The sequence below is a fragment of the Chenopodium quinoa genome, unplaced genomic scaffold, assembly GCF_001683475.1.
Source record: "Chenopodium quinoa cultivar QQ74 unplaced genomic scaffold, ASM168347v1, whole genome shotgun sequence".
Taxonomy (NCBI): domain Eukaryota; kingdom Viridiplantae; phylum Streptophyta; class Magnoliopsida; order Caryophyllales; family Amaranthaceae; genus Chenopodium; species Chenopodium quinoa.
The window spans coordinates 4999343-5026016 of NW_018743292.1; the positions used below are offsets into that span (position 1 = coordinate 4999343).

General features: G+C 33.6%; 3 protein-coding genes across 9 annotated transcripts; 1 reads left to right on the forward strand and 2 right to left on the reverse strand.

The window, feature by feature from the left end:
* Positions 1 to 1578: 1578 nt before the first annotated feature.
* Positions 1579 to 11504, reverse strand: LOC110736585 (choline/ethanolaminephosphotransferase 1-like). Of its 3 annotated transcripts, none has more exons than XM_021916843.1 (20): positions 11246 to 11504; positions 9995 to 10198; positions 8909 to 8918; positions 8726 to 8776; positions 7687 to 7764; positions 6956 to 7031; positions 6777 to 6799; positions 6603 to 6703; positions 6005 to 6099; positions 5757 to 5825; positions 5315 to 5384; positions 4902 to 4965; positions 4770 to 4810; positions 4598 to 4682; positions 4380 to 4442; positions 3658 to 3716; positions 3496 to 3548; positions 2663 to 2735; positions 2041 to 2081; positions 1579 to 1922 (listed from the first exon to the last, which is right to left on the reverse strand). In XM_021916843.1, exons 2-19 carry the CDS (start codon positions 10129 to 10131, stop codon positions 2060 to 2062), a joined length of 1170 nt encoding a protein of 389 aa, XP_021772535.1. In that variant the 5' UTR covers positions 10132 to 10198; positions 11246 to 11504; the 3' UTR covers positions 1579 to 1922; positions 2041 to 2059. The 3 variants fall into 3 exon arrangements, with proteins under 3 accessions (XP_021772535.1, XP_021772534.1, XP_021772533.1); XM_021916842.1 differs by having other exon boundaries at positions 1579 to 1966; XM_021916841.1 differs by having other exon boundaries at positions 1579 to 1931; positions 11246 to 11503.
* Positions 11505 to 13778: 2274 nt separating this feature from the next.
* On the reverse strand, positions 13779 to 23841 carry LOC110736586 (probable serine/threonine-protein kinase kinX). Of its 5 annotated transcripts, XM_021916846.1 has the most exons (3): positions 17464 to 17642; positions 17159 to 17210; positions 13779 to 16076 (listed from the first exon to the last, which is right to left on the reverse strand). In XM_021916846.1, the coding sequence occupies exons 2-3, from the start codon at positions 17198 to 17200 to the stop codon at positions 14091 to 14093; spliced, it is 2028 nt and encodes a 675-aa protein (XP_021772538.1). In that variant the 5' UTR covers positions 17201 to 17210; positions 17464 to 17642; the 3' UTR covers positions 13779 to 14090. The 5 variants fall into 5 exon arrangements, with proteins under 5 accessions (XP_021772538.1, XP_021772540.1, XP_021772536.1 ...); XM_021916848.1 differs by lacking the exons at positions 17159 to 17210; positions 17464 to 17642 and adding an exon at positions 23818 to 23841; XM_021916844.1 differs by lacking the exons at positions 17159 to 17210; positions 17464 to 17642 and adding an exon at positions 18620 to 18962.
* A 1086-nt stretch (positions 23842 to 24927) lies between these two features.
* LOC110736588 (pentatricopeptide repeat-containing protein At1g62680, mitochondrial-like) lies at positions 24928 to 26423 on the forward strand. Its single transcript, XM_021916849.1, has one exon. It carries the CDS (start codon positions 25737 to 25739, stop codon positions 26247 to 26249), a length of 513 nt encoding a protein of 170 aa, XP_021772541.1. The 5' UTR covers positions 24928 to 25736; the 3' UTR covers positions 26250 to 26423.
* Positions 26424 to 26674: the final 251 nt, after the last annotated feature.

The window sequence follows — 26674 nt, forward strand, 5'->3', positions numbered from 1 at the left end:
AACATCAAAACCAGCCATCAACAACTAAATAATCAAAATACAATAAAATCAACAGATACCCAGATCATAAATTATATTCACTAATCATAAATTAGTACAAAGGGCAATTTCGAAAATCCATTAATTTCGGGGGTGGTAATGTAATAACGCCAAAAGTTACTGTTACTAAGAACAGTAGTTTCTTTCCCGTTTTTATAATAGTTAAAGATTTGAGATAGTTTATTAGCATAACCAAAATCTAACCCGAACCCAACTATTGACCCGAATTAACAAGTCTAGGTGTGATATAGTTTGATCTATTTTTTCTGATTTGGTGTGATTTGATCTATATATGATTAAACATTAACAATATATTTACACTAATGTTGAAGAAAAAACATTATTAAATGGAATTTTGTTAAATTCGTCTCAATGTTTATTTCGTACTTTTTACTTTTTTAAGATCTATAAGTTCCATTACTTGTTAATACGCAAATGAGAAAACACATTATTTAAGTATTAAGTACACCGCAAATGAATGTCAAAAGTTGTTTTTCATTTAGTTGATTTGGTGTTTGAAAAAAAAAAAACAGGTAAGAACAAAAGGAAACATTAGAAAACCCTCTGCACAAGGATAAATGCGTTCGAAGAGAGGCTAAAAGTTAAAGAAGAGTTATTATAATTACAAAGACTAATGTCTATACTATCAATAACTAAATGGCTAACATTAGCAACTTAGTCTATCGCTCTATTTGCCTCTCTATTGATATGTCGAATGCTCCAATTATCGAATTTGCTGAGGAGTAATGGATGGCTGTAATGATATGCTCGACCTGCCTCGAAATTAACCAAGTACATATAATTGAGTTGATGACTAGTAGATTATCACCTTTGATGTGAATGTTTTTGATCCCTTTCTCGAGAGCTAAAAGAATGCCAAGATTGAAGGTGCATTAGTGGGTGTTAGGGTTGTGCCCTTGTGTTTTTCTGGTCACTTTGGGTAATCCCATCTAGCCAGTCAAATGTGACAATGAGCATGATACAACAAGATACAACAAGAGAATGTAGGTCACCATGTGATTGAAATCCTACGAACTTCAAAAGGGTGCCAACAAGAAATTGCTCACATGTTGAACAAAATGCTGTTACCTATATAATTTGCTAAACAAATGAGTATACATTTGAAAGAAATTGACATGAATAGATGAATAATAAAAAGAGATTTGTTTTGGAGACATTGTGCTCTATTCTAATGGATGAGGAAAATTTCATCTTTGCCAGTGTAATCTTCATCTCTTTAAGCATTCAAAAATTTAACCTCATCTTTTCAAAATTTATTTTCCTTTTCTTTGATATCTCTTTAAGCATTCAATAATGCTGGACATTTATATTTAATATCTTAGCACATATTCCTTTGTTCTAGCTTAGAATCATACACATAAAAATGTCCGAAGAGATCACGATACTATGGTACTTGAATAGTTTATATTCCTGTGTTTACTCCAATTATTACTTCCGTATCAACTGGTATACATATACCGTATAATGTTTAGTACTCTGTTTTACATATTATAGATTAGAAAAGAAACACTTAATCAGTAGAAGAAATCAGAATTATTCAGCAGTATTCGTTTAGATCAAAAAAGCATTGCATTTTGCAAGCAAAATTTCTACAGTATCAGTTCATACATTGCAGAATATGAAAGCTTATGACACCCTTGTGATTCTGTAAAAAGGCCAAAAACATCATAATGCTCAAGATTACTAAGCACTTGTGATTTTATAACATGGCCTTTTCAAGGGTTGTGAAATCAGATCGATAACATAACATTATATCATAATTCCGTACAACTTCCAATCTTGGTTGAATTTCTGAAATCATGCGGTCCACAGCAAAAAGTGGTTCCAATAAATTTTGAATAAGCCAGTCTTGATGGATTGACCTGCAACACCTAGGAAAAAAGGTAACCAAGGGGGAAGGAGGGTTCTGTAGTAAGTGAAGGCGTGAATCGCTTGATACAGACAAAAAAAGGGTACAAGAAGGGGGAAAACAAATTATACCAAGAACTCTTAACATTCCTTATGCTTCTTTCTTAGTAATCCTGTAATACATAAACATAGGAAAAGTGAGGACTTATTCAAGATTAAACAGTACCCTATTACAATGTAATGCCCCCTCTAACCTTCAAAAGAATATGCAGTTACCAAAATTTAGGAAATGAAACAATAGCACTAATATATATGAGATGAATGCATTTAACACAGAGAAACTAAAAGATGCAAGGGTAAAGATATTAATCTTCATTAAAAAAAAAAAAAAAAAAAGAAGAGAATTAGCAGTGTGCAACTCTTGGAAAGCTGCCTTGGATTAAACGAGTTCAACGATGCAATAATACGAGACTCTTATTTCTGTAGTAAAAAACATAACCCAATTGTACATTATACCAATAATGCAGTAACTTGGCATGAATCTAACTATACCTATAAATGCAGTCACCACTCAGCAGTAGGAATTATGTGGCCTAATCTACGGTGTATATAATGACAAATTTCCTTATGATACTTTCAGTAGGTAAACACAAATAAGTAGCATGAAACAACCAGTCCAGCTAATGGGACAAAAAAGTTAATACAGATAAAACATGATATACATTTCTACAATGTCATACAGATATAAAGTTACCTGAAGCAGCAAATTCCCAATGCCGCAGTGATTTCATGAATGACTGATGTTGCAAAGTGCAAGTACACACAAGCTGAGCAAAGCCAGAAAGTTCCATTAGGGAAAACAAGTCTAAAATTGGACAAGGAATCATGACATGTATGTTAACCGTGCTCCAAGCTGAATTGGAACAATTCTCTATATATATCTCGAAAAATAAACATTTCTCGTTGGTTTTTAAGAAATTAACATGATATTGTCCAAGGACTGGAGTGGGAGAGAGTTTTTTTTTTATATGTTTTGGCACAGAGTTGAACCACTAATACTAAGCAGTTCATTAAGAAAATCCACTAACACTATAAGCAGTTTCTTTGCTTGAAATTAAGAAGGCACATGTTCTCTTTACTAAATTGCAAATGCTATAAGTAGTATCAGTAAAAGTTGTAAAACCATTGTGTTTGCACCTCAGTGTTTTCCTTAGTAATTTGTGCCTCTAAATTTGACTGAAGGAAAATGATTCGGGCTTCCAAACTTATTGAATGGTACGATGGGAATTATTTTCAAACCCAAAGTAGAACAGTAAACTTTGCTTTCGAAAATCGTTCATCATACCTTAAGAAAAACCGAAGTAGGAAAACCAAAAACATCTTGAGCATTTCATAGCCAATCAAATTTTCATTTACTTTATAAAAATATTCATTCTACATTTCTACATGTAGAAAAATTTCCTTCATTATATTGTTAGCTAGTAAGACCATGTTGATGTTAACACTAAAGAGAAATATAATTCTAAGGTGACACCAATAACCAAAGGAGAAAAGAGCTAGCTACAAAAGAGGTCGAATCTTTCATACCAGTAAATGCACAATAACCAAGCAGCACCAAGAGCTCATCAACTAAAGGAACTCTGTGAACATGGTAAAAAAAAATGAAGATTGATAAGCTGAAGTGATGAATATCTTAACTAAATATGAGAAGAAAGCAAAAGGGCAAAATCTGATAGCTAAATATCCTACCCGCCATTTAGTTTAGCAGTCAAAGCATTTGCAATGGCCAGAGGTAGATACAGAAGACACTGAAGCAAAGTAGTTAAGAGTTAGTCAATGAAATGCAGAATGCAGATTTGGAAAGTAAAACACAAAAAATGCACAGTACATCAATACATACTTTCTGAGGAAAAAAAAAGAGACAAATTCTTTTAATATTATTTGTCCAAAGGCTGCCATAGGATGACTCTCCTACCTTAAGTAATGTGGTGCAAATACACAAAACCAGCTTAGATATTGTTCTCTTCAACTAAAATAAGGTATTTTGGTTGATTTAGTTAGGCTCTGGTCTAGTGTGAATCTTTCTAGTTTGATATCATGGTCTATTGAGTGTTGCCAGTATTTTTACACTAATGCATAAGAAAAAAGACATTATTAAGTGGGATATTGTTATATCTCCATGTGTATATTCCATATATATAATTCACAATCTTATTAATACTCAATTACAGACGTTCAGTGATAAGTAAACAAAATTACGAAGTGATAAATCAAATCCTTTCTAATCCAGTCTGGTCTGATGATGACCAAATGAATAATAAGTTTCTGAAATACGGTGAAGAAAACAGGTTATTAGTATAATTGTAAAAAGACAAGCCAGAGGAAATAAGTAGCAAATGCACATGTTTTCATGAAACTTCTCAAAATAATACACTAAAAGTAGATCATCAACCAGAGGTCCAGAGTCATACCATAGACATGCTCGTTTTAAGACCCTTAGGCTCATCACACAAGTGAGACAAAATCATCCTACCCTGCAAAAACATACTATCACATCAAACATAGAAAAGTACAATGGTGAAAGTCTGAAAGAGATATTAAAAATATGCACAATAATCTAATAGGGAGATGTAGTTTATTATACGTAGTAGATGGAAAGTCGCAACAAATAATTAAAACTTTTACTTACCACAAGGAATCCAAATGCAAGTCCAGTTCCCACCACAACAAGATGGGGATAGTTGCCCATTATATCAGCTGGAGATAAATAATCCCTGCAGTGCCATTACTTTTACTTCACAAGGACAAGGGATCCAAAATGACATAAAGCAAGTTAACCAGATAAGGGAAGTGAACAATACCAAAGAAAAATTCCGACAAGGAGAGCCACGAATGGATAAAGCTGACATTAATATCATCAAGAATGAGTTCCCAGATAGTAACAAGAACAATAAAAAGGAATGCAGCCAGAGAAAAGACAATGTTATAATTACCATAGCTAATGCAAGCAGCATATTTCCTTTTTTCACTTTAACTACGCTGTAGACATTCTGTATGCTGCATGGGAAGCATACTTAAGATGAGAACTTTAATGAGTTATATATGACAGGCTAATAAAGAACTCAATTCAGCACATCCACTGAAAATGTTGCATTACAACAATCCTTGTGGCAGTTGATAATTTTGCAGTGTGCACTAACATGAACATAGGGAGAAACCAAAGGACAGAACCAGATTGAACGTGTCCATGAACGAAATAATTCCATTTTAGGTTAAACTTGATGAAGAACCTCATATCTTTATTCCAATTCAGCATGCAAGTTATGTTAAAGTTCAATGCTCTATTCCTAATGCAAAGAGATGATGTACACAAATAGGATTGATATACTTAGAAAAGAATACCTACTTAAATACAACAGTAGGTATCACACCAGAAGCTATCATTAGGTACAACGCAGCTTGGTATGTTGGGATCCCTGAATCACAGAGAAAAATAGGGAGTCAGAATTCAGGGATGCATCCACAAGGAAATAAATTTGATACAGAAGAAAATGCTTTTTAATAAAAATGAATGTGATAGGAGATGAAATCATTAATAAACTAATTCAGATATGCACCCATCCATCAACCAAAAGAATAGAAAAAAAGGAATTATTTTATAAATGGTGTGAAAATAAATTATGAATGTCCCTCCCTCCTCCTCCTTTTCCCCTTCTTCACTCCCACATTACTAACCAAGACACCTAAGTTGGCATCAAACGGAGGAGAAAAAAAATAACTACAATATATAGTATGCATTCAAACATATTTTAGTCGTTATCAACAAGATTTTGGAGAATGTATGTTACCATTTAAAAATGGCACCCAGCTCAAGAAGGGAATTGATAGTCCAAACTGTTGAGCCCACCATTCAGCACCTAATAAGAGCAAAAGTTTAGAGATGATAGATGGAAACAAAGTAACAAACTATTATTTAATAACATATTTCCTTGAATGCCAATACCAAGCCACCAACATGGTTTTTGAGGCCCAGGGATTCTTATCTCATAGAAATAAAATGAGTGCTGTAATGTTTGACAAGTGTGCAGTGGCTTACCTACAAAAGTTGTGAAGAAGTGGCAGAAATATATCAGCATGAGACCTTCTGTAGGTCCGTTGACTACAGGAAGAATTAGAATGTTCGTGAAGTAGCTGAAAATCACGGCCAACGAAAGGAGCAAGTTAAGTTGCAAAGTGGATTCGCAAACAGATATCACCATTCTAAATATAGAAGCAGCCCGGTAACTGACCAGCAAAGTAGACAGTATAGCAACAACATCAACACCCAGTATAAATTATCATCCACATTAAGACCATAACAGCAACGATAATGATGGTGATGAATAATAATAACACCACCAAATCCGACAACCACAAAACCTTCTTTAACAACACAAAGAAGTGGTTCGTAGAATTGTTATGCACATATTAGATCCTAACAAAGCAACACACAAACGAAGAGTGGTAGAAGGGGATACCAAACAGGACATCTCCTACTTAAGGTACAAGCAAACTAGACAGGATACATCAAATTAGTTGTCACAGTTATGTCATTAATCAAACAAAAGTAGACCAAAATAGTCATAGGCTACCACAACTATCTGAGCCACTTCCAATGGTAACTTAAAAAAAGTAGCATACTTTAGAGCACATACTTTTCCCAAGTTGCACCATAAAATGGAACAGCTGCTATCACCCAAAACAAGAAAGTTGCCCTTCCACACATAGCTGTACTCCCAAAAGCAAGGGCTTCAAGCTGAGATGAAAATATAGATTTAAAGGCCATCTGCTTTAAAGCATAAAATATTATCAAAACAGAGCACACTTACTGCACAACCGAGAGCATCACATCCTGCAATGCATAATCAGACACGACCAGGATACATCAAATTAGTTTCAAGTACTTGTAGAAAGCAAGTCATGCCCTGATAGCAGGAGTACGCCAAAAGCAAAGATTGCTTGGAAACCAAGGAAGAGATAGGATGATAGGAATGCAGTAGGAATTTACCATGATCAAAAAGCTCTCCCAATGGACTTGAAGAATTGGTACGTCTGGCTTGCTTCCCATCCACCGCATCAAAGGTCTGGAGTGTGATAAGAAAATAGTAAGAGAATGTAACAAATCTAAAGGCCAGTGCAATAAACACAACAAGCAAACCATAGTACATTAGTACATTTCTATCATAATAACTGGAAAAATTGTCCAGTGGGTGCTTGACTGATAACAGACCCTCTATGGGTGAAACGCTGAAACTTCAGCAGGGACCAATCATCAAACCTGTGACTCAGGGACATCTAAGGAACTGGACAATGCAAACATCGACTAGAAGCTTACTACCCCCATATTATATATACAAAAATGAAACAAAAGCTAGCTATGGATCCAAGTCATCCAACCTTATGTAAATTCTGGAGAATATATATATATATATATTAAAGCAAGGAAGCTATAGTTACAAGCAAAAACACTTACAACTGTATGGACTCTAGAGGCTTAGAACCATAGACGTTAGCAGAACAATTTGAGCCAACATTGCACATAGTACTTGAGTTGGTAAAAAGAATAACAAACATTATGCTATAAGATTTTAGACTAAAGAGTACTCAATCCTTAGGCATTAATTGAGGTAGGCAACGATAGAAGAAATTACACCCCACAGTGAAAATAAGAAGTAACAGCAAAATCAACAACGAATTCACAAGAGGCAAGTAATCATGTCACTCGTAAGGGAAACAAACCTGGTATAAAAAGAGCAGTAATCCATGCATGAAATGAACCCATCTAGGTGGCGGTGTATCTAGACGAGGTGAATATATCTGAAAATTAGCAAGAACAAAACATATTCAGATCCTTAACAAAGCATAGACATTATCAACCAAAGACAAGTTCAATCATCCCCAAGAATTATATGGCAATACATTTTGACGCTTCATACAAGATCAAATGATCAATCTTTGTGTAACCAAACATATAGCTTACAGATCCACATTTCTTAAATAAACAAGACTTGGTACTATATTAAATTAAAGACACACATTGATGCTTTTGTACACTTAACTAGCATAGTCGGTTTTACAAATCATAGTAAGAAGATCATAGTTGAGCAATATTCTCAAAGCGATGGCCATGATGGCCAGTCCCAAGCTTGGGTAAGATAGATAAAAAATCTTACCGGACCTTTCGCTTATATTATAATTCAGTAACAGCAGACTGCTAGTCTTTTGGTGTTGGTTGTCCGTGGCATAGAAGGGTCAATGATGCTAATGGCTATAGGCAATCATATGTATATAGGATGGTTCCAGAGTGGGATTTTAGTTCCGCAAAAATAAGTTGAAAAGAACTAATCCTTAATCTCACTACCATGACAACTCCTACTATCCTAGGACCAAGATCGCTTTCTCACATAATGTGCCTCCGTGTTTTACAGAGCAATATCAGAACATCCTTCTCTTTAATTTCATAACCAATATCACTTATTAAGACCCCAAATTGAGCTATAGTTCAATTCAACACCAAACTAAAGTACTCATAAAAGGGGTGGAAGAAGAGGTGGAGGAGGGAGCCTTGAAAAAGACAGCTTAAATATGATGGACATTAGTTTGACAAATTCACAAAAGTATATAAAAAGGAAAGGCTTCAAAATCAAAGCTCGCTAAAGTATGAGTAATCAGAGCATTTTATAAGTCAGCTAGTGTAACACATCAACTTTAAAAAGATACTTAAACAATCAAGTCTCCAAGTACAAACTTGAAGCGAAGTGAAAATTTCCTCACTTACATATCCAAGCAATGCAGAAGTTACTAAGAACATGAATCCTGTAAGTGTTATCTGCACCAAAACAATAAGTGGCCTCTTAGACAATTTGCAAAACATCTAATTGACATAGCAACTACTTTTAGGGAGTGGAGAGAGATTAAGAGAAAAGCAAGATGTTAAATAAGCCAAAAGAGTGATAGTTACCACATTTGGACTGAAGAAGCATCCAGAAACGGCAAATGTGCACAAAGAAAGGAAGACAGTTAGCAATACCACATTACATTTATTAAGCTCAAAGAAAGAGAGGGATATTATACAAATGTAAGTGCAAACAAAAGCAAAAACAAATAATCAAACATATACAATAACGCAAGAGCATTTCCTGCCCAAAAAAAGGTATCAGAGCATTAATAATAGGGCCAACAATTTCTTCAAGAAACAATTAGATTCACCTTACCTTTTGTTGCAAACAATACAAACAAGAGCTTGTACATGATATCTATAATACATGGAGCTAGCCAGATGTGCTCCATACTTTTGGGAGAACAATGAAATAAAGCTCAAGACACAAAGACTTCCACTATCAAAGCTTCCCAAATTCGTAATGGGGCTTCTACTCTTCTAGTAAAGGGCCCAGCAATCAAGCACATGTTTTACTCCTTAGGTTCGCAACTTCCAATTCCAATAAGGTTTCACATAACACGACCAATAATGAGACACATAAATAGTCCACTCATGCTACTATGAAGAAGTATTAGTACTTTGAAAACAGCACAATTCCTAGTGCAATAAATTTAGACTTCCCCTGCCTCATAATATTTTGCAACTTACAAAAGCATGCATATGAAGGAAAGATGATAACTTCTTGAGAAGGCCCAAATTATAAAAGTTGATTTTATAATAGGACAGCAAGAGTTGTGAACAAAGTCTATCTCTCCGCACTCTATGAATTCTATTTCTACATGACTTTAACTGCTAAAATAAGCAACAGTCATCACATTAAGAAGCACAGTTTCTTTCTTGTGCATCACTTTTTAAACAACATAGGAAATCTATTTGAGCTTGACAATAAAGTGGATCAAGTATAGCATTTGAGGGAAATCCTAATATACACTGTAAGGTTCTAACCCCCCCCCCCCCGCCCTCTCCCCCTCCGCCAACAAAAAAAAAAACCCATCGGTATAAAGCAGCCTAATTCTAAGACATACTAACCAGAGCAGACAATTATTAGAATCCGATTGATAAGCCAGAAAAAAAAAAAAAAAAAAAGAATGAAAAGTGGATACTTACGGCACCCAAAGAGGGAAAAGAAGCACGAAACGAGTCCAGAATGGTTGTAATATATATTTGGCCACATATGAGTGATCCTCACCGCTATACTTGTGCTTATGTAGCGCTGCAATACCATGATTTCCAATATACCCCATTCTTCCTTCTCTCTCACAATTGTTAGTAAACCAAAGATTCCAGAAACTTCAATTCAGCAGTGGCAACCTACACAACACAAACTTCATTAATCATTGTTTATCAACTGATTCCACATTTCCACACACTTCAAATTGATCAGGGAAAGCAAAACTCTTTTAACTCACACATGAGATAAGCCAATGAATAAGTAGGATAAAATTTATCTACAATAAAGGAGTTCATAAAATGAACATGTTGTTGTGCATTCAAGTAGCAACAAGACTTTCTTAGGGCCGGCTTAGTTCAACAAACTAGAATGAAATGAAAATGAGCCCTGCACTATGAGAATTCCATACGTGTCTAAATGTGTTTGACTCGATGGTCGATACCATTTTCAGAAAGGGTTTAGTGTCGAATTTTCCAATTCATGTTGTTTTTTCACTCAATGAAAAGAAATCAAACTTCTAATATTATTGTACTCACTACACCAACATTGAGCCAAGACCCATCACAATTCACAGCACCTCACCCTTGAATTAAATAGAAATTAAACAACACTAAAATGCAACCGGTACCCAACTCGAATTCGAAACTTTGCCTATGCCTAACCTCAACACCACAAGGGAAGAACATTCAACTCTAACATCCTTATCCACCCAATTCCCTATAACCCATCACAAAACTCATCATCATCATTATTTAAACTTATAATTCCTCAAATCAAAGGTATTACCCACCAATTTAACAAGTTATTAACACTACCACAAAGCAACTACCCTACCTTCTCCCTCGAAAAAGTCGAAACAAAATCAACATACCAAGAAACAACAAACAAATACTCTTCCATTTTCACAGTTCTACCCATTAACAAATTCATTCATTTCCATTTCCATTTTCAAAACATCAACTTTCAATAAATTCCACCGATAATATAATCAAAGATATTAACGGTCCAATAGAATCATAACCAATACTGCCAGTACATAATATCAGAACATTAAACCAAAAAAAAAAGCAAAAACCCATATTCAACATCGATAAATGAGAAAATAAAACAGAATTAATCCAAGTTTTCAGGGTCAAACAATTGCAAAAAATCAAAACCAAGATCTCAAAATAGAACAAGTAACTGACTTATATTAAACAACGACAGAAGTGCGGACACTGCAGCAGGCTGACAACCAACCGCGAAGTAGTTTTCCGGCGGAGATGGGCAGCGAGTCGGAGGAGAAGGGCGGTGGTGCGGCGGCGGTTGGCAGAGAAAATGGGAGTGAGATGGCGGGAGTGTCGAGAGGGAATAGGAGAGCTGGAGTTGTTTGGCTTTTACGGTTAAGACACGTGCATTCGACAAATATATGAGCTTCGAATTTACGCTATTTACGGGAGAAGGTCTGGCGCATAACTCTTATATGCAAACATTGCATATAGGATAATTATGTAGTAATAAAGTTAAAGTTGTAGGGGGAGTAAAGAGTATCATTTAATAGGTAAATAGTATCATTAAATGTTATAGTGGTATAAATATTACGCTATTAATACAAAGAAGTATGTTAATGGTACATCAAAATATTATACCACTATGAGATTTAATAGTACTATTAAAATATAATGGTACAATAAACATTTATAATAGTACAATTGTACAAAAAATGTACCACTGTAACCATAAAAAGTACCATTCTGGATGTCAAACCTCAGCACTTTTTCACTTTTGCCCTCCTACATGCAAAAAAATATATAGGGACTATGCGACTAGTGGGACTTATTTTACGTTTTTTGGAATATTATTTGGAAACGTAGGTTGATGCAGCTGGCTCAACCCCTTTAACTTTCAACAGAGCGGCTATGATGTGTCGAATCAGATGTACGGGTTGGGTTTGTATCGAGTTTAGATAGATTATGCCAATTCGAATGATTTCCCTAGAAATTGTTTAAATCAAAATTAATTCTCACTTTACGTTGTTTTAAAAACTTATTCCCTGAATAGTGTCCACGTAGGATCGAATATTAGCTTTGGTTTATTTATTTATTTATTTTGATTCAGTGTAGAACCGGAATTGGTGATAGCGGTTTTACAATTACAACCGCAATCGTTAGTAGTGGTTGTTTTTGAAGAACTAATATTGCTATTGATGGTTCTTTCTGAAAGTTTTAAAATCATCTCACTATTTTACATGTAATCATCTGTAAGTTTTTTTTTTAACAGCCCCCCAAAAAATTGCAAAGAAGTTAAAACAAAAGGTAAAAAAATAAAATACATGGGAATTGAAGTTCTTGAGGTTGAATGCTGAGATATATATGTTCAGATATTCCCCTGAATTCATACTTGTATGAAATTACCCAGAAAATCAAAACAAAATTACAATTACAAACTGGGATTTAGAAAGAGAAAGAAGAATAGAAGATAGAAGATCTAAGAAGAAATAAGAGATTTTAGAAGAAAAAAACAAGAGTGAAAGTTGAGGAGAGAGAAAATGGAAACACAGGGGAGTGGGGAGACGTGGTAAAAAGAAAATGTGTTTTCTTCTTTTATTTTTGTAGGCCCAATTTTTTATTTTTAACATCATTGTAATTTATCATGTAAATGTAAACCGCTATCACCAATTGCGGTTCTACACTGAACCAAAAAAAAAAAAAAAAAAAAAAAAAAAAAAAACTACTCGATCTTACATGGACACTATTCAGGGAATAAATTTTTAAAACGATGCAAAGGAATTAATTTTGATTTTAATAATTTCTCGGGAAATCGCTCTACGAGAATTTTGGATTTCGGTTATGTTAAATCATTGTGTGTTCCCCTAGATAGAATTTTTATTCTGGTTTCTTGAAATAATTTGGTTGATCTCGGATTTAATTAGTTTTTGGTAGTTCTAGTTCATTCCACATACTTTGAAATGATTACAAACAATGTAAAGGTAACTTTTGATTGTAGTAATACTCCGTACTATGTTATTATTCTCTCTATCCCTTATTGTTTGCACCATTTGATCCAAAAAACTCTCACATAAAGTGGGTCTATAGTGCAAACAAGAAGAAATTGAGGAAGTATATGTTTTCTGATTGCGCACCTTTCTTTTTTGATGCAAATGAATGGCGCACCTTTCTATAAGTAAAATATTACCTTTAGTCTTACAGAGTAGTTAATAAAGGTTCAAATAGTATTTGTGCTTATTGCCTGAAGTTAGGGTGACACACGAGTGTTTGAATTCATTAGACAAGCATGTTTTATACCAAACCTTTTGCCACAAGGCCCACAACTAAGGAAAAAATCTGCCTAATCCATCAAAAAATTTGTAATTAGGCTCCTTAGGGATGCAAATGTGCAATGCAATACTCGTATTTTCTAGTCTACAACTATATACCTAAAAGTAAAGAACCAGTTCTGTAAGTCTGCAAGAGTTGATTAGAGTTAATTAGTTGAAGTACATTACATTGAAAGGGCTCAAACTCAATACACCTAAAGAGAGCAAAAGCATTTGTAATTTTATTATCATATTATCGAGGTAATTATATTTCTTCAAATTTAATAAAAGGTACTGAGTAATTTTTAATATCTCACGATAAGTTATCATAGATTCGCCTAAGACTTTTTCCAAAACATTTAATTGGCAATGGAAGTTCCAACAATTTTGAAGAACAGAACACGTAAACTAAAACAAATACACAATAAAAAGACAAATATACCACTAATAATGCTTCAATAACAATTCTTCAATGTTTATCAACAAACTAGAAAGCAAACAAATACAATTACTATTTCATACACTTGAAAAAATAGCAGTACTAAATAAGAATCTCAATAAAATAAACAACAAAAGAAATGAAATCATGAAGTTTACAGAACCTCAAACCTATACCCTTCTGTGTATTCACATTCTATGGAACACAAACCAAAACAAACCGAAATAATACCAAACACCAACCTCAACAACATCACAAACACCAAAAATATGATACAGCAAATCAGCTCAAATTTTACTCACAAATCACCCTTACTAGCATCAGTTAAGATTGTCTTCGAGGAAGGAGATTTTCCAATGATCGCCTTCTTTGCTTTCACAAGAGAGCTTTTCACCTTGGACAATATTGTCTTGGAAGGAGGCTTTTTTGCAACTATGTCTTCATTTTTCTCTTCATCGGAATCCTTAGTTGCTGTAACTTCCTTAGCAACTTGCTCAGTATGTCCATTTTTCTCTGCCTCGACAACAGGAGCTGAGGCCTTCTCTTCTTCTGCTTCCTTTTCCTCTGAAGGTACCGAAGGAGGAGGAATCACCTCAACATCTCTGCTCTTTACGGCTACTTCTTGGTTCTGAGCTGATTCTTCTGGCTTAGTTTCCTCAGTTTTCACTTCTTTTTCTTTGCTTTCGTCTACAGCTTTCACCAGTTCTGAAACTTCTGCAGTCTCTTTCACAGTCTCATTTGCAGTCACTTTCGCAGCTTCTTCAGCTTGAGTAGTATCAGTGTCCTCCTTCATCATGTCTCCTAGACTAGACCTTTTTGAAACATCACCATTTTCTTCAATTTTCTCAGTCTCAGCAATTTTCTCCTCGGCTTGTTCTTTGGCAATTTCCTTCTTTTCCACATCCACATTCTCGGGTGCAGTAATCAATTTCTCTTCCTCAACATTCTTTTTGCTTTCAACTGCCGGTGCATCACTTGGCTCACTCACTTTCTCTGCTACTTCAGAAGGTGGCTCTTGCTTAGACTCCTCTACAATCTTAGGGTAGTCTACGGAGGCTAAATCTTTCACATTCACCACTTCCTCCGCCACTTCAGAAGATGGCTCTTGCTTTGACTCCTCTACGTTCTTAGGGTAATCAACGGAGGCTAAATCTTTTACATTGACCACTTCCTCCGCTACCTCAGAAGGAGGCTCTTGCTTTGACTCCTCTACATTTTTAGGGTAATCAACAGATGCTAAATCATTAACATTTACCACTTCCTCTGCTAATTCAGAAGGAGGCTCCTGCTTTGACTCCTCGACATTCTTAGGGTAATCAACAGAGGCTAAATCATTCACATTTACCACTTCCTCCGCTACTTCAGAAGGAGGCTCCTGCTTTGACTCCTCTACATTTTTAGGGTAGTCTACGGAGGCTAAATCTTTCACATTCACCACTTCCTCCTGGACAGGTTGATCTGCTTCTACTGTTTTCTCACCACCCTCTTCAACAGTGGATTCAACCACTTCACCTTTCGAGTTTTCTTCTTCCTTAGACTCCTCTACTTTGACAGGCTCAGCAAGAGGAACTGCTTCTAAACTTCTCTCGGTCACCTTCTCAATTACTGCTTCCTGAGGTTCTTCTACAGGCTTGTCTTCTGACGTTACCTTTGTCTCAGCAACACCCTCAACAGTTGATTTCACAACATCAATGTCTCTGGTTTCAACATAAACATCCTTCGGCTTCTCCTCTTCAGCAGCAACTTCCTTCACTTCAGCCTCCTCTTGTTTTGGCTCTTTGACCACTTCTTCAGCAGTAACTAATTCATTCTTTTTTTCAACAGGCTCTTCACTTTGGGGGGCTTCAGATTCTTGCTCCTTCGCCTCAACAACTTCTTCGGCTTTGGGTAGCTCCTCGGTTTGTGCTTCAACAGGCACTTCAATTTTAGGAGCTTCAGCCTCTACTTCTTTCTCTTCAGCCACTTTTTCCACTTTCTCTTCATTCTTTTCCTCAACAGCCTCCAGTTTGGGATGTTCCCCGGCTGGTGTTTCTACAGGAGCTTCACTCTTGGGCTCAATTTCGGGACTTTCCTGCTTCACTTCTGCAACAGTTTCTGGTTCTGTCACCGGGGCATCAGGTGTACTTGCTTTATCCTCAGCAGCAACCACCTCTTTGTTCATCTCCGGTGCCTCGGTTTTTACTTCTTCTGCTTTAGGCATGTCTGTTTGCTCAGATGATATGATCACTTCTGGTGATTTCTCCACCACTTTATCTACCACTTGTGATTCCTTTTTATCTGCTTGCTGATGCAGTAAATAAAAAAGGTAATATTTGTGAGCAAAAAAGTTACATATATGATATAAGAAGGATTAAGATACAAGAAAAGAATACAGTATGCACAACCAATATATAAAAGCAAAGGAAAAGGGAAGCAAAGCTGGAAAAAACAGGAAAAGGAAGATGAGTAAAGGACAGAAAGTAGAGCATACAATGTTTTGCTTAGTGAATGATTCATAGGAATTCTATGTAAGCTCAAACTCTTTATATTACCTAAAGTATCCGTGTCAGATCCTAGACACTCTATCATACATACGAACCGTTACACTTGATTTTATACTAAAAAGCGGCGTCTGACACTTGGATACATACTCAACTCAAAGTCGGCAAAACCTGTCAAATTACTCGGACACTTCGAGAATGGAACGATATACATACAGTCATGAAAGTCATGATGCTCTAAAAACTTCATGAATAACCTTTGATCCACAAGTTCACATCCTTAATTATTTGATCATGACATTCCACCACAACAATTATCAAATATCAATAGTAAGTCATTTACAAATTTCTCTGCTACTTTCTTTTGTTACGATTATATGCAATATTTCAGTCTCCTATAACCAAACTTTTTTTCTTTTATCTCAGGAAGCAGACACTACAAGTAAAAAATAATCAATAAACTAAGATCACATAACACAAAAGCAATTAAAAAAAATTAAAAAAAATAAAAACATTTTGGTAGAAAATTAACTATATATATATATATATATATATATATATATATATATATATATATATATATATATATATATATATATATATATATATATATATATATATAGCAGAAAAATTGCTTACACTATCAAAAAATTCATTCACTTCATTTCACCAAACTTAAACAGAGCATGCTTTTCTTACATACGGAGTATAATAAAAAGATCCACAATTTAACAATCATTTTCATAATCTGAAGCAAACCCAGAAATTATATCAAAGAATTAAACGAATTTCTCCAAACAAACCATAATAAAATTCACAAAACCATCAAAAAATTGCCAAAAAAAAAAAACATTGGATTTTTTTTTTTTTTTTTTTTTTTGCATACCTCTTGCAATTGCGGCTCAGAAACAGGAACTTGAGTAGCCATAAGTTTTAATCTTTATGAGAAAAATAAAAGGAGAAAAAAAAATTAGGGTGTAATTAATTTTGATGATTAAGGATGTGTTTGGTAAGTAATCAAAATCAAGAAAGGAAACTTTTGATATCTTACAGTAATTACTATATATAGAAAGAAAAATTAAGTGGGTTTGGCAGAAAAATGAATTAAAATAGAAAAGAATAATACAGTAATCAAAGAATTCAAAGAAGAAGAAGAAGTGTAGCAGCAGCTAAGTAAGAACAGCAAAGTACCTCACTGGAAAGTGGACTGTTTTGTGGGTTTTGACAGGTAATCACATGGATTGCTAGCTCACTTTCATGGACTATAACTAATTGGATTCTTATTTTTAGTTTTTTTAAAGAAATTTCCCTCTATTTCTATTTTTAAGGTCCCCCTTCCAAGTTCCAACCCACCATAATTCAATTATTTATTTCATTTGCATTAGTGAGTGAGTGACCTCATGTAGTCAACTAGTCATGTAATAATAAGTATTACTATAATGAAATTTTTGGATTCAAGTGGGTCTTAATTGGTTGGGGTTCATCGAGGTTCGGATTCTGAAAATTAAGCTTTGTAGGTTGGGGTAAATTGAGGTTCGGATTATGATAATTAAGCTTTGTAGTGTAGGTTTATTTTATTGTTTAACCGGATGTATAATAGAAAATTTTGAAATTTAGCTTAAGTGAGTTGTTATTGATTAGTTGGGAGTATATAAAATACGTGCTCGGAATAGTCATAAAGGAAGACATAGTCCATTACTGTTAACAAGAGATTCTATGATGTACATGGATATATTATAATAGTCATACGTGTAATTGTGTAAATATCAATTAGTTTAGTTGGTTAAAGTTTTAGATGTGTATCACAGAAAATTTGGGATCAAATCTTAAGAATGTATATTATTTTGTGATTGTGTTACTGTATCAAAGTATGAAGCCAATAACCATATAAGAGGTGATACTTTGTACACTTATTATTAAGAAAAATAATGTTGGGGATAAATAAGGGATACAATACAATCATACAATTATTGATCCTTATGTTATGGAATACGAAGTAGCAAATAGCTAGGTATGTGTAAAATTGTATGTATCTATTGGGCAACTAACCTCAATTTTAACACATGTTTGTTATTATTGCGAGGGTTGTTCTATTTATTTATTTAATTTTTTATTAGAAACTAAATTAGGATCTATAAAATACAAATAAAATAAAAAATAAAATTGTTAAAAATAATATCCTAACTTTGGATTATTTTAAATAATCCGAACTTTGGGGGTCATGGACCTAATCGGTCACCCAACCTATCACAACATGTAAAGGTGACACGTGTCACCACGTAATTTGTTGAAGAAAAAAACTTAAAAAAAATAAAAAATCAGAAACCCAGCCCCACCCATGACCTACCTCTCCACCACCAGACACGGCCCGTCGCGGACCCCCCCATCCCGCTGGTGCCCGTATCTCCACCAAACAACCACCATCTCCAGTTCTCCACCAAACATCGCAGCCTGCATCTCCACCAAACAACCACCATCGCCGCCCAGTCAGCATCTCTTCACACCGCAGCAGCACACGCAGTCGTACAACCCCAACAATAACCAGCATCGCAATGGCACAACCCCAACAACAACCAACAACCAAAGCAGCGCGCGACAGCCACCAATCAAGAATTGCAACCCAGCAGCCCCGTAAACCCGCAACAACCGAAATCCCTAAAATTCCTTAACCACCGCATAAGAACCCCAAACGCCCCTCCCACACCATCGGAACCCTAGCGCTAGGGTTTCGATGGTGGGGGAGGGGCGTTTGGGGGTTTTTATGCTGTGGTTAAGGAATTTTAGGGATTTTGGGAGGGTTTGAAGGCAGCGTGATTGTTTGTTGTGGGGAAAGCGCGGTGCCGGCGGTGAGGGAGGGGGTCTGGGCGTAGGTGGGTGAGGGTCGGGGACTTGGGCTGAGCCGGCGGGAGGAGGACGCCGGACGTGGGTGGTGGTGGGGTTGTCGTGGGTAGGGGCTGGGTTTTCTGATTTTTTTTTTTTAGTTTTTTTTTTGTAGTTATTTTTAGCCATCATGTGACACATGTCACTTAAATCAAATAAATAAAGATAAATAAAAAAATGCCTCTTTAACAGGTTATCAGTCACTTAGGATTATTTTAAGCGAATAATCCCTAAAGTTCTGATTATTTAAAAGTAATCCAAAGTTGGGATTATTTTGAGCGAACGGGCAAACTAAAGTTGAGATTATTTTTACCAATTTTTCCCCCCCCCCCCCAAAAAAAAACATAGCCCTACTTAGTTTTCTGCTAATTGTTTTAGAAATTAGCTTAATTAATACAATATATGAACTATTAAATTTATACACAAGATGTCCATTTGGGTAGCTTAACTAAGTTTCATTAGTTTCTAATTAAGAAAAAAAAATTATACACAAGATATATATAACCTCAATACCCAACACTAAAACGAATAGTAACATAAAACACGCCAAAATTATAAAGAAAATTCTTATATCAATCCAATCTAATATATATAAATATAAAGTAGGCATTTTTGGGGAGCATTCGGAGCGCCACGTAAAAATTATACTTATTTCGACCAATAACAAAAAAGATTAGTATTTTATTTTTGAATTAAAAAATTATGTCGCCACCTAGATAAAAGTAACGAATTAGATGTGATATATCTAAAATTTTAATGCCACGTAGATACGAATTAAATTATTTTAATGAAAAAAAAGTAAAATATAGGAAAAGGTAAATTTATTAATTCAATACTACGAGTATAAGAAATCCAAAAAAATAATCTAAGAAATATTTAAATGATAAACGCTTATAATAAAGTTTGATACCTATCATTATAAGATAAATTTTCATAGTATTTATGATAAGAAATACAAATTGTTCGTTAATTATAATTAAATTAAAATTTGTGATACCTACCATTATAAATTGACACATCATACGACACAAACAAAATTTCCTATCATTAGAAAACTCCATCAAGCGAATTTTGTGTTAGTAATTTTGTGTTAATTTTTAGTCATCAATGGTTGGGTAATTTTTAGCTTAATTTTTAAAATCCTATGTTTAAATTAGTATTTCTAATTATTATTTACATTGTATTAATTTGGGATACTCAACGATTATATGTTTTGTTTTATTTATTAAATGTGTTTTTACATGCAGATCTAACACATCATACGACACAAATAAAATTTCGTGTCAACACAAAACCCCATCAAGCGAATTTTGTGTTAGTAATTTTGTGTTAGTTTTAGGTCATCAATGTCTGGGTAATTTTTTAAATCTTATGTTTAAATTTATATTTGTAATTATTAGTTACATTGTATTTATTTAGGATACTTAATGATTATTTGCTTATGTAATGACATGCGATTAGGTGTTGTATACTTAATATATGGGTGGCTTTGGTTATTTTTGGAGATGATGAAAAAATTCCAATGCATATATTTGATTTTATATAGCAACAATTTTTCATTTATTGGCATGCATATCTAACACATCATACGACACAAATAAAATTTCGTATCAATACAAAACCCCATCAAGCGAATTTTCTATTAGAAATTTTGTGTTTGTTTTAGGTCATTAATGTCCAGGTAATTTTTAAAATTTTATGTTTAAATTTATATTTGTAATTATTAGTTACATTGTATTTATTTAGGATACTTAACGATTATTTGTTTATGTAATGACATACGATTAGATGTTGTATACTTAATATATGGATGACTTTGGTTATTTTTGGAGATGATGAAAAAATTCCAATGCATTTCATTTATTGGTAAATATATTGATTTATTTTATATAAATGTAAAGATTTAATTTATATCAATTTCTGTTTGGCTAACATTTCACGGTTCAATTTATCCAATGATGTAGTAGGTTGGTTATGGACGAGGTTGGTGATTCTGTCGAAATAAAAGATATGGTAAAACAATGAATAATGATTTAGGATTTAAATTATTAAAAATTTATCATTTCTCATTAAAGATTTTATATAACGGAAAAAATATCATATTTACAATTTATTTATATTTAATAAATTCATTATAAATTATAGTAAAAATAAATAAATATTAAACTTTTGTAATTTTGTCTGAAATTATTAAATACAATAAATCAAATAATTAAAAATCTTAGATGAAAAAACCGTACATCGCACGGGCTTCCATCTAGTTTGTTTTAAAGTGAGAAGGAATTTTATATTAATATGGTTAAAATATTAGTTTAAAGTCATTAGGTTTCTTATCAACTTGAAACAAACAGTAGATTTGTATATTCAATAAAGAGGACTCCACTTCAAATAAAAGGGATTTGGTATATCTTGAACTTTCTAAGTTATACTGTAATACATTATTAATGAAATAAGATGTAACTCAAAAGTAATTTCTTGCTCAAAAACACATGAAAGTCGTGAAATTAAATTGTATATATATATACTTCCTTCTAAAAATATTTTGTAGCTCAAAAGGTGATTTGATTTTTGGGACATATATAAGCCCCAAAAATCAATCAATATATGTAGGTCAAGAAGATCAAAGTTGAGGTTGTTAAGAATTTGTTTTCAACATCTTTCCCTTAGACAAACTCTTGTACTTGTTTGAATTTAATTAATTGTTAGAAACATAATATGATTAATGACCCCATCAAAATTAATCTAAGTTAATTTCAGTATGTTGGTAAAATTTTGTATAAGTCGGACTTACAAAACATTATTGTTAGATTTGAGTATTGATTCATTTTTTATGTAAAATTAAGTAACTTATTAATAATGATCCTATTTTAAAGACACCTTTTTAAAGTTGCAAGTTATAGTTCTAGTGTTTATGATTAACAGATAAAGGATGAAAGAAAATAATAAAACTGATCTTGTTTGGAGAAAGCAAAGCAAGATGACAAAAGTTTGAAGGAGACCTAAGTGCCTTTAATTTTGGCTTTCAGGTTATAGCTAATTGAGTATATCCACTATCCTAAATTTTTATATGACAGTTGCTCACTAAAAAATTTCGATAATAATGTTCATTGGCCATAGCCAGATCAGATGTGATATAATTTTATATTTTTTTTTCATTAATTTAATATAATTATTATTATTATTATTATTAAAACGCGTATTGTGTGCAGCTGACCACACCATATGACCGCTTGTAAAAGAACAAAGTGACCTCAATAATGTTTCCAAAAAAAAAAAAAAAAAGGTAACCCAATAACACTAAACGAGTAACCCTTGTAATATTGATCGAGTCCTCCAATATATAACACTAACGAAGTAACCTCTATAACTCTGATCGAAGAATTCTCATAAGGCTATAACATTAACGAAGTAATCTTTATGATAGCTAACCACACGGTGTAATCAAACATATATAAGAATTAGTGTATTGTTTGATAAAGGATATAAATATTTGAATTGATTTAAAAAGCTAAAAACCAAAAAAATTAACGGCCTTAATAATATTATGGGGCCAATGATTGCGCATTTTGCCAAGCTTGGACAGCTCATCCTCCACGCTCACTTTAGAATTATGTGACTGCCATTGCCCATTTGTGGTTTTCTTTACCCATCTTTTATTATTTTGGGCCTTTTTGCCTCTCAATCAATGCTGTCTTTTTTATTTTCTATGAATAAAACTTTAGAGATAAGCCTTTTTTTTCAAACAATGTAATAAAAGCACTTATAAGGAGTCTTATACGGAGTAATATTTTTTTTGTCCCTAATTTTTAAATGTGAAAACACTAATTAATAAGTTATAAGAGTTATATATATATATATATATATATATATATATATATATATATATATATATATATATATATCTAATTTGGGTGTATAGTTATAGAGCTATTGGAGCAAAAATAGTTTGGTGTCTAACGAGTTATTTAATTGAAAGACGTTATTTATAAGGAATACGGAAAGAGATAAACTTCCTCGCCTAGGAATAAAAACTTTTAATTGTACAATGTAGGTTATGAAAACATTTAAAACATAAATTTATATATGATTTCTTTTTAAATTCTTAGCTTCATATCATGTAGAAATACAGCTTGAAAATTCATCTCAAACCGTTTAATAACCCTTATGCCTATGGATGACAACCCCCTTTAAATTGGAAAAAATCCCTTTTCTTTGATTTGGGGGAGGGGGTGACGATAATGATGCGGAGAAGTTTCGATCTTGAGTGAATTTCGATTAGTTGATATGTAATTATGTTATATTGTATTATATTTCATGGAGAGTAATTTGCAAGTATCTTTTTAAGAACCCTATCAATTCATTTATTTGTACGTGTTACTATTGGTTTTTCAATGTTGCCTCTTCTTGATTGTTGATCTATTATCACTATATGATCTCATGCTTTTGATCTAAATTATTGCAAATTTTACCATACAACAAAAAACAAGTACTCCATATGAGACATGCCCCTTAGCTTTATATGAATTTGATCATTTTTAAACCCTAAATTTATTACATTTGGGATGGAATAGACAATAAAGATTTCATAGTTATGTAGAAGCTAAGGATTAAAAATATTATTGATGAAATTAAAGAAGAAATAAAAATTAAATTTGGTGATCATACCTTTTGTGATTCCTCTTATATTGTTACTTTCGTTCATTAATAGCCTCTCTATTGTTTCAAATTCATTGTCCCTCCTCTTGGCTTTATGAGAATGATGAAGAGGAAGAGGAAGGAAGAGGGAAAAAGAAAATTTAGGAAAGTTGACAGAGAAAAATGAGAGCATGTAAAAAAAAAAAGTTAAAAAAAAGGGAGAAGTTGCTGTAAAAATGGGATAAGTAACAAGTGTCATATTTCAAATTGTATAAAAATTTTTGTTTTAAAATAGTAGTATATATTACGTACTTCTTTAGTAATAATTGATTTTGGGTTAAAAACAAATATGTGCCCTATATATTCGTAATAATTTTTAAAAAAAGATATTTTATTATTCTAGCCGTATAGGGGCTTGCCCCTCTTTCTCACCAATTTTTTTTTTATTGTAACCTTATTTATTTGACCATAAGTCCATAAGCATAACATTTTCGAGAGCACTTAACAATTGGCCTAAATTATGACAAAGACGTATGTAAAATCTTTTATGTGACATTTTTTTTAGTAAGGTTTCTTTTTCAAACCTCGTTTTCTTTTTTCTAAATTCAAACTAGAAACTAAATAGCATAATGAAGTGGATAATGATGCATTAATGTTTTTAGTTGAGGATGGGTAGAAGAAATTGTGACGGCATGGAAAGTGGAGACCAATGCAAAACTGGCGATCGTGACAAATGATGGTTACATTTTTTTTTCTTCCCTTCTTTAATTTTTTCTTAGCAAGTGTTCGAATATATGTCTATATATGTATCATATGTATTATTTTGTCATCACTACGAAATTCATACAAGTATATGATTACGTACTAGATGAGTGTATCTTAACCGGCTTTGTCAACCTACATTTTTTATACACGACTTATTATTTCATTAACTTGTATCATACATACCTGATAATTATCTTAATTGGTGAGATATTTTTCAGTTCTTTCTACACCCGAGTGTAATTTTATATGAATTGATAAAAATATATAATATGTACAATAAATTTTATTTTATTTTTTTAAGCCAATAATTTTATAAGTTCAAATAGTGATCACTTCATCTATAGTATTATTTTTATATGTTTTTAAAAAATAACATCTTAACTTAGCTTCCATACCCATTTTCATCTTCTCTATGGAGTAGTAGTTTTGGACCAATTTGAAGCTATACATCGTACATGTTTTACCCGTATAGGGGCTAATGCCGTAATGCGTAGAAAGTGTAATTAACCAAATAATACTTGGATCTTCAGTCTTCACTCTGCTTCATTGGAGAAGATAAACATGAAGAAGACTAAAGCTCTGCGTTTTAATGGCGGTACTTCTCTCTTTCCTCCTTCTCCCCTAATTTCTCCCCCCTTTCCTTTTCATTTTCGATATTTTTCCACTAATAAAAGAATTCTTGATTCTGTTAGAGAACAATGCAAAATTAGGGTTTTCCGATCTTAAACTTCCACAATCTCTCTTCAATCAATTGACCTCTTTGCGCCCTCTTCCTTCTGTTATCGTTTTCAATCAGCTCTTTACTGCCATTTCCAAATTGAAATGGCTTCATCCTCATTCCACCATTATTTCTCTCTCCAGACGCCTTGACTTACTTGGCCTTCCTCCTGACAATTATTCCCTCACCATTCTCGCCAATTCTTACTGCCACTTGGGCTTTATCGATTTTGGGTTTTCTCTTCTTGGTAAAAGTCTTAAGCTTGGATATCCCCCTGATTGTGTTACCTTTACTTCCTTAATCAATGGTTATATCCTTAATGATATGCTCCCTCAAGCTGCTCAATTGTTGAATAAGATTATCAAGTTAGATTTCCAATCCAATATAGTTAGTTACATATGGTGCTATTTTCAAAGGCCTTTGTAGAATAGGCGACAATGCCAGTGCTCTCACTTTGCTTACCAAAATGCATTCTGCTGCTCATTGTAAGCCTAACCTTGTCATATACAACACTATTATTGATAGTCTCTGTAAGGACAGCTTATTACAACAAGCTATGGACCTCTTCTCCGCTATCAAAACCGATGGCATTCAACCTAATGTTGTCACCTATACTTCCTTGATTCGAGGCCTCTACAATTCTGGATGCAGGGAAGAGGCTAAGGCTGTGTTGACTGAGATGTTAAAGACCAACATAGCGCCTACTGTTGTGACCTACAGCACGCTGGTTGACATGTTTTGTAAAGATGGGAATGTTAAGGAAGCACAAGCCACATTGCAGCTCATGACTCATAAAGGTGTTACTCCAAACATCTTTACTTACAATGCTTTACTTGATGGTTATTGTTTGCGTGGTCAAATGAGAGATGCAAAAAAGCTACTTGATATCATGGCCCAAAATGGTTGTGAGCCTGATCTTGTAAGTTTGAATTCTATGATCAATGGATATGTCAAACTCAAAAACATTGTCAATGGATAGTTCATTGCTTGATGACCTATGTAAATGTAAACGGCTTGATGAGGCAGTGGCATTACTTGAAGATATGGAGGATAAAGGTATTAGGCCTGATATTGTCACTTACAATATCCTAATGGACAGCTTGTGTGAGGCTGGGCAACTTGAAGATGCAGCAAAATTCTTCTCTGATCTTGTGTTAAAGGGTCTGCAGCCTAGTCTTAAAACATACAATATATTAGTTAAAGGCTTTTGCAAGAAGGGGTTAATGAATGAAGCTAATGATGTGTTGAGGAAAATGGAGAAAGATGGTTGTTTATCAGAGGATATATTCTTAGTAATGACTTTTCCAAGGCATTATACTACCGCGATCTTATAGTTAGCAAAGGATTTCAAGCTGATGCACACACTTTCATTATTTGTTGACCTCTTGTCTTCCGATAACTTAA

What these genes read in the sequence shown, in the direction of transcription:
- LOC110736586 (XM_021916844.1), bottom strand. Translation starts at nt 18,820, where the DNA reads ATGCTGGTTATTGTTGGGGTTGTACGACTGCGTGTGCTGCTGCGGTGT. An exon ending in CCGTGTCTGGTGGTGGAGAG is followed by an intron (nt 16,077 to 18,619) that starts GTAGGTCATGGG and finishes TTACTGCATCAG; the next exon opens with CAAGCAGATAAAAAGGAATC.
- LOC110736588 (XM_021916849.1), top strand. Translation starts at nt 25,737, where the DNA reads ATGCATTCTGCTGCTCATTGTAAGCCTAACCTTGTCATATACAACACT.
- LOC110736585 (XM_021916843.1), bottom strand. Translation starts at nt 10,131, where the DNA reads ATGGGGTATATTGGAAATCATGGTATTGCAGCGCTACATAAGCACAAG. An exon ending in CTTCTTCACAACTTTTGTAG is followed by an intron (nt 5,826 to 6,004) that starts GTAAGCCACTGC and finishes TGCTCTTATTAG; the next exon opens with GTGCTGAATGGTGGGCTCAA. An exon ending in CTGGGTGCCATTTTTAAATG is followed by an intron (nt 5,385 to 5,756) that starts GTAACATACATT and finishes TCTGTGATTCAG; the next exon opens with GGATCCCAACATACCAAGCT.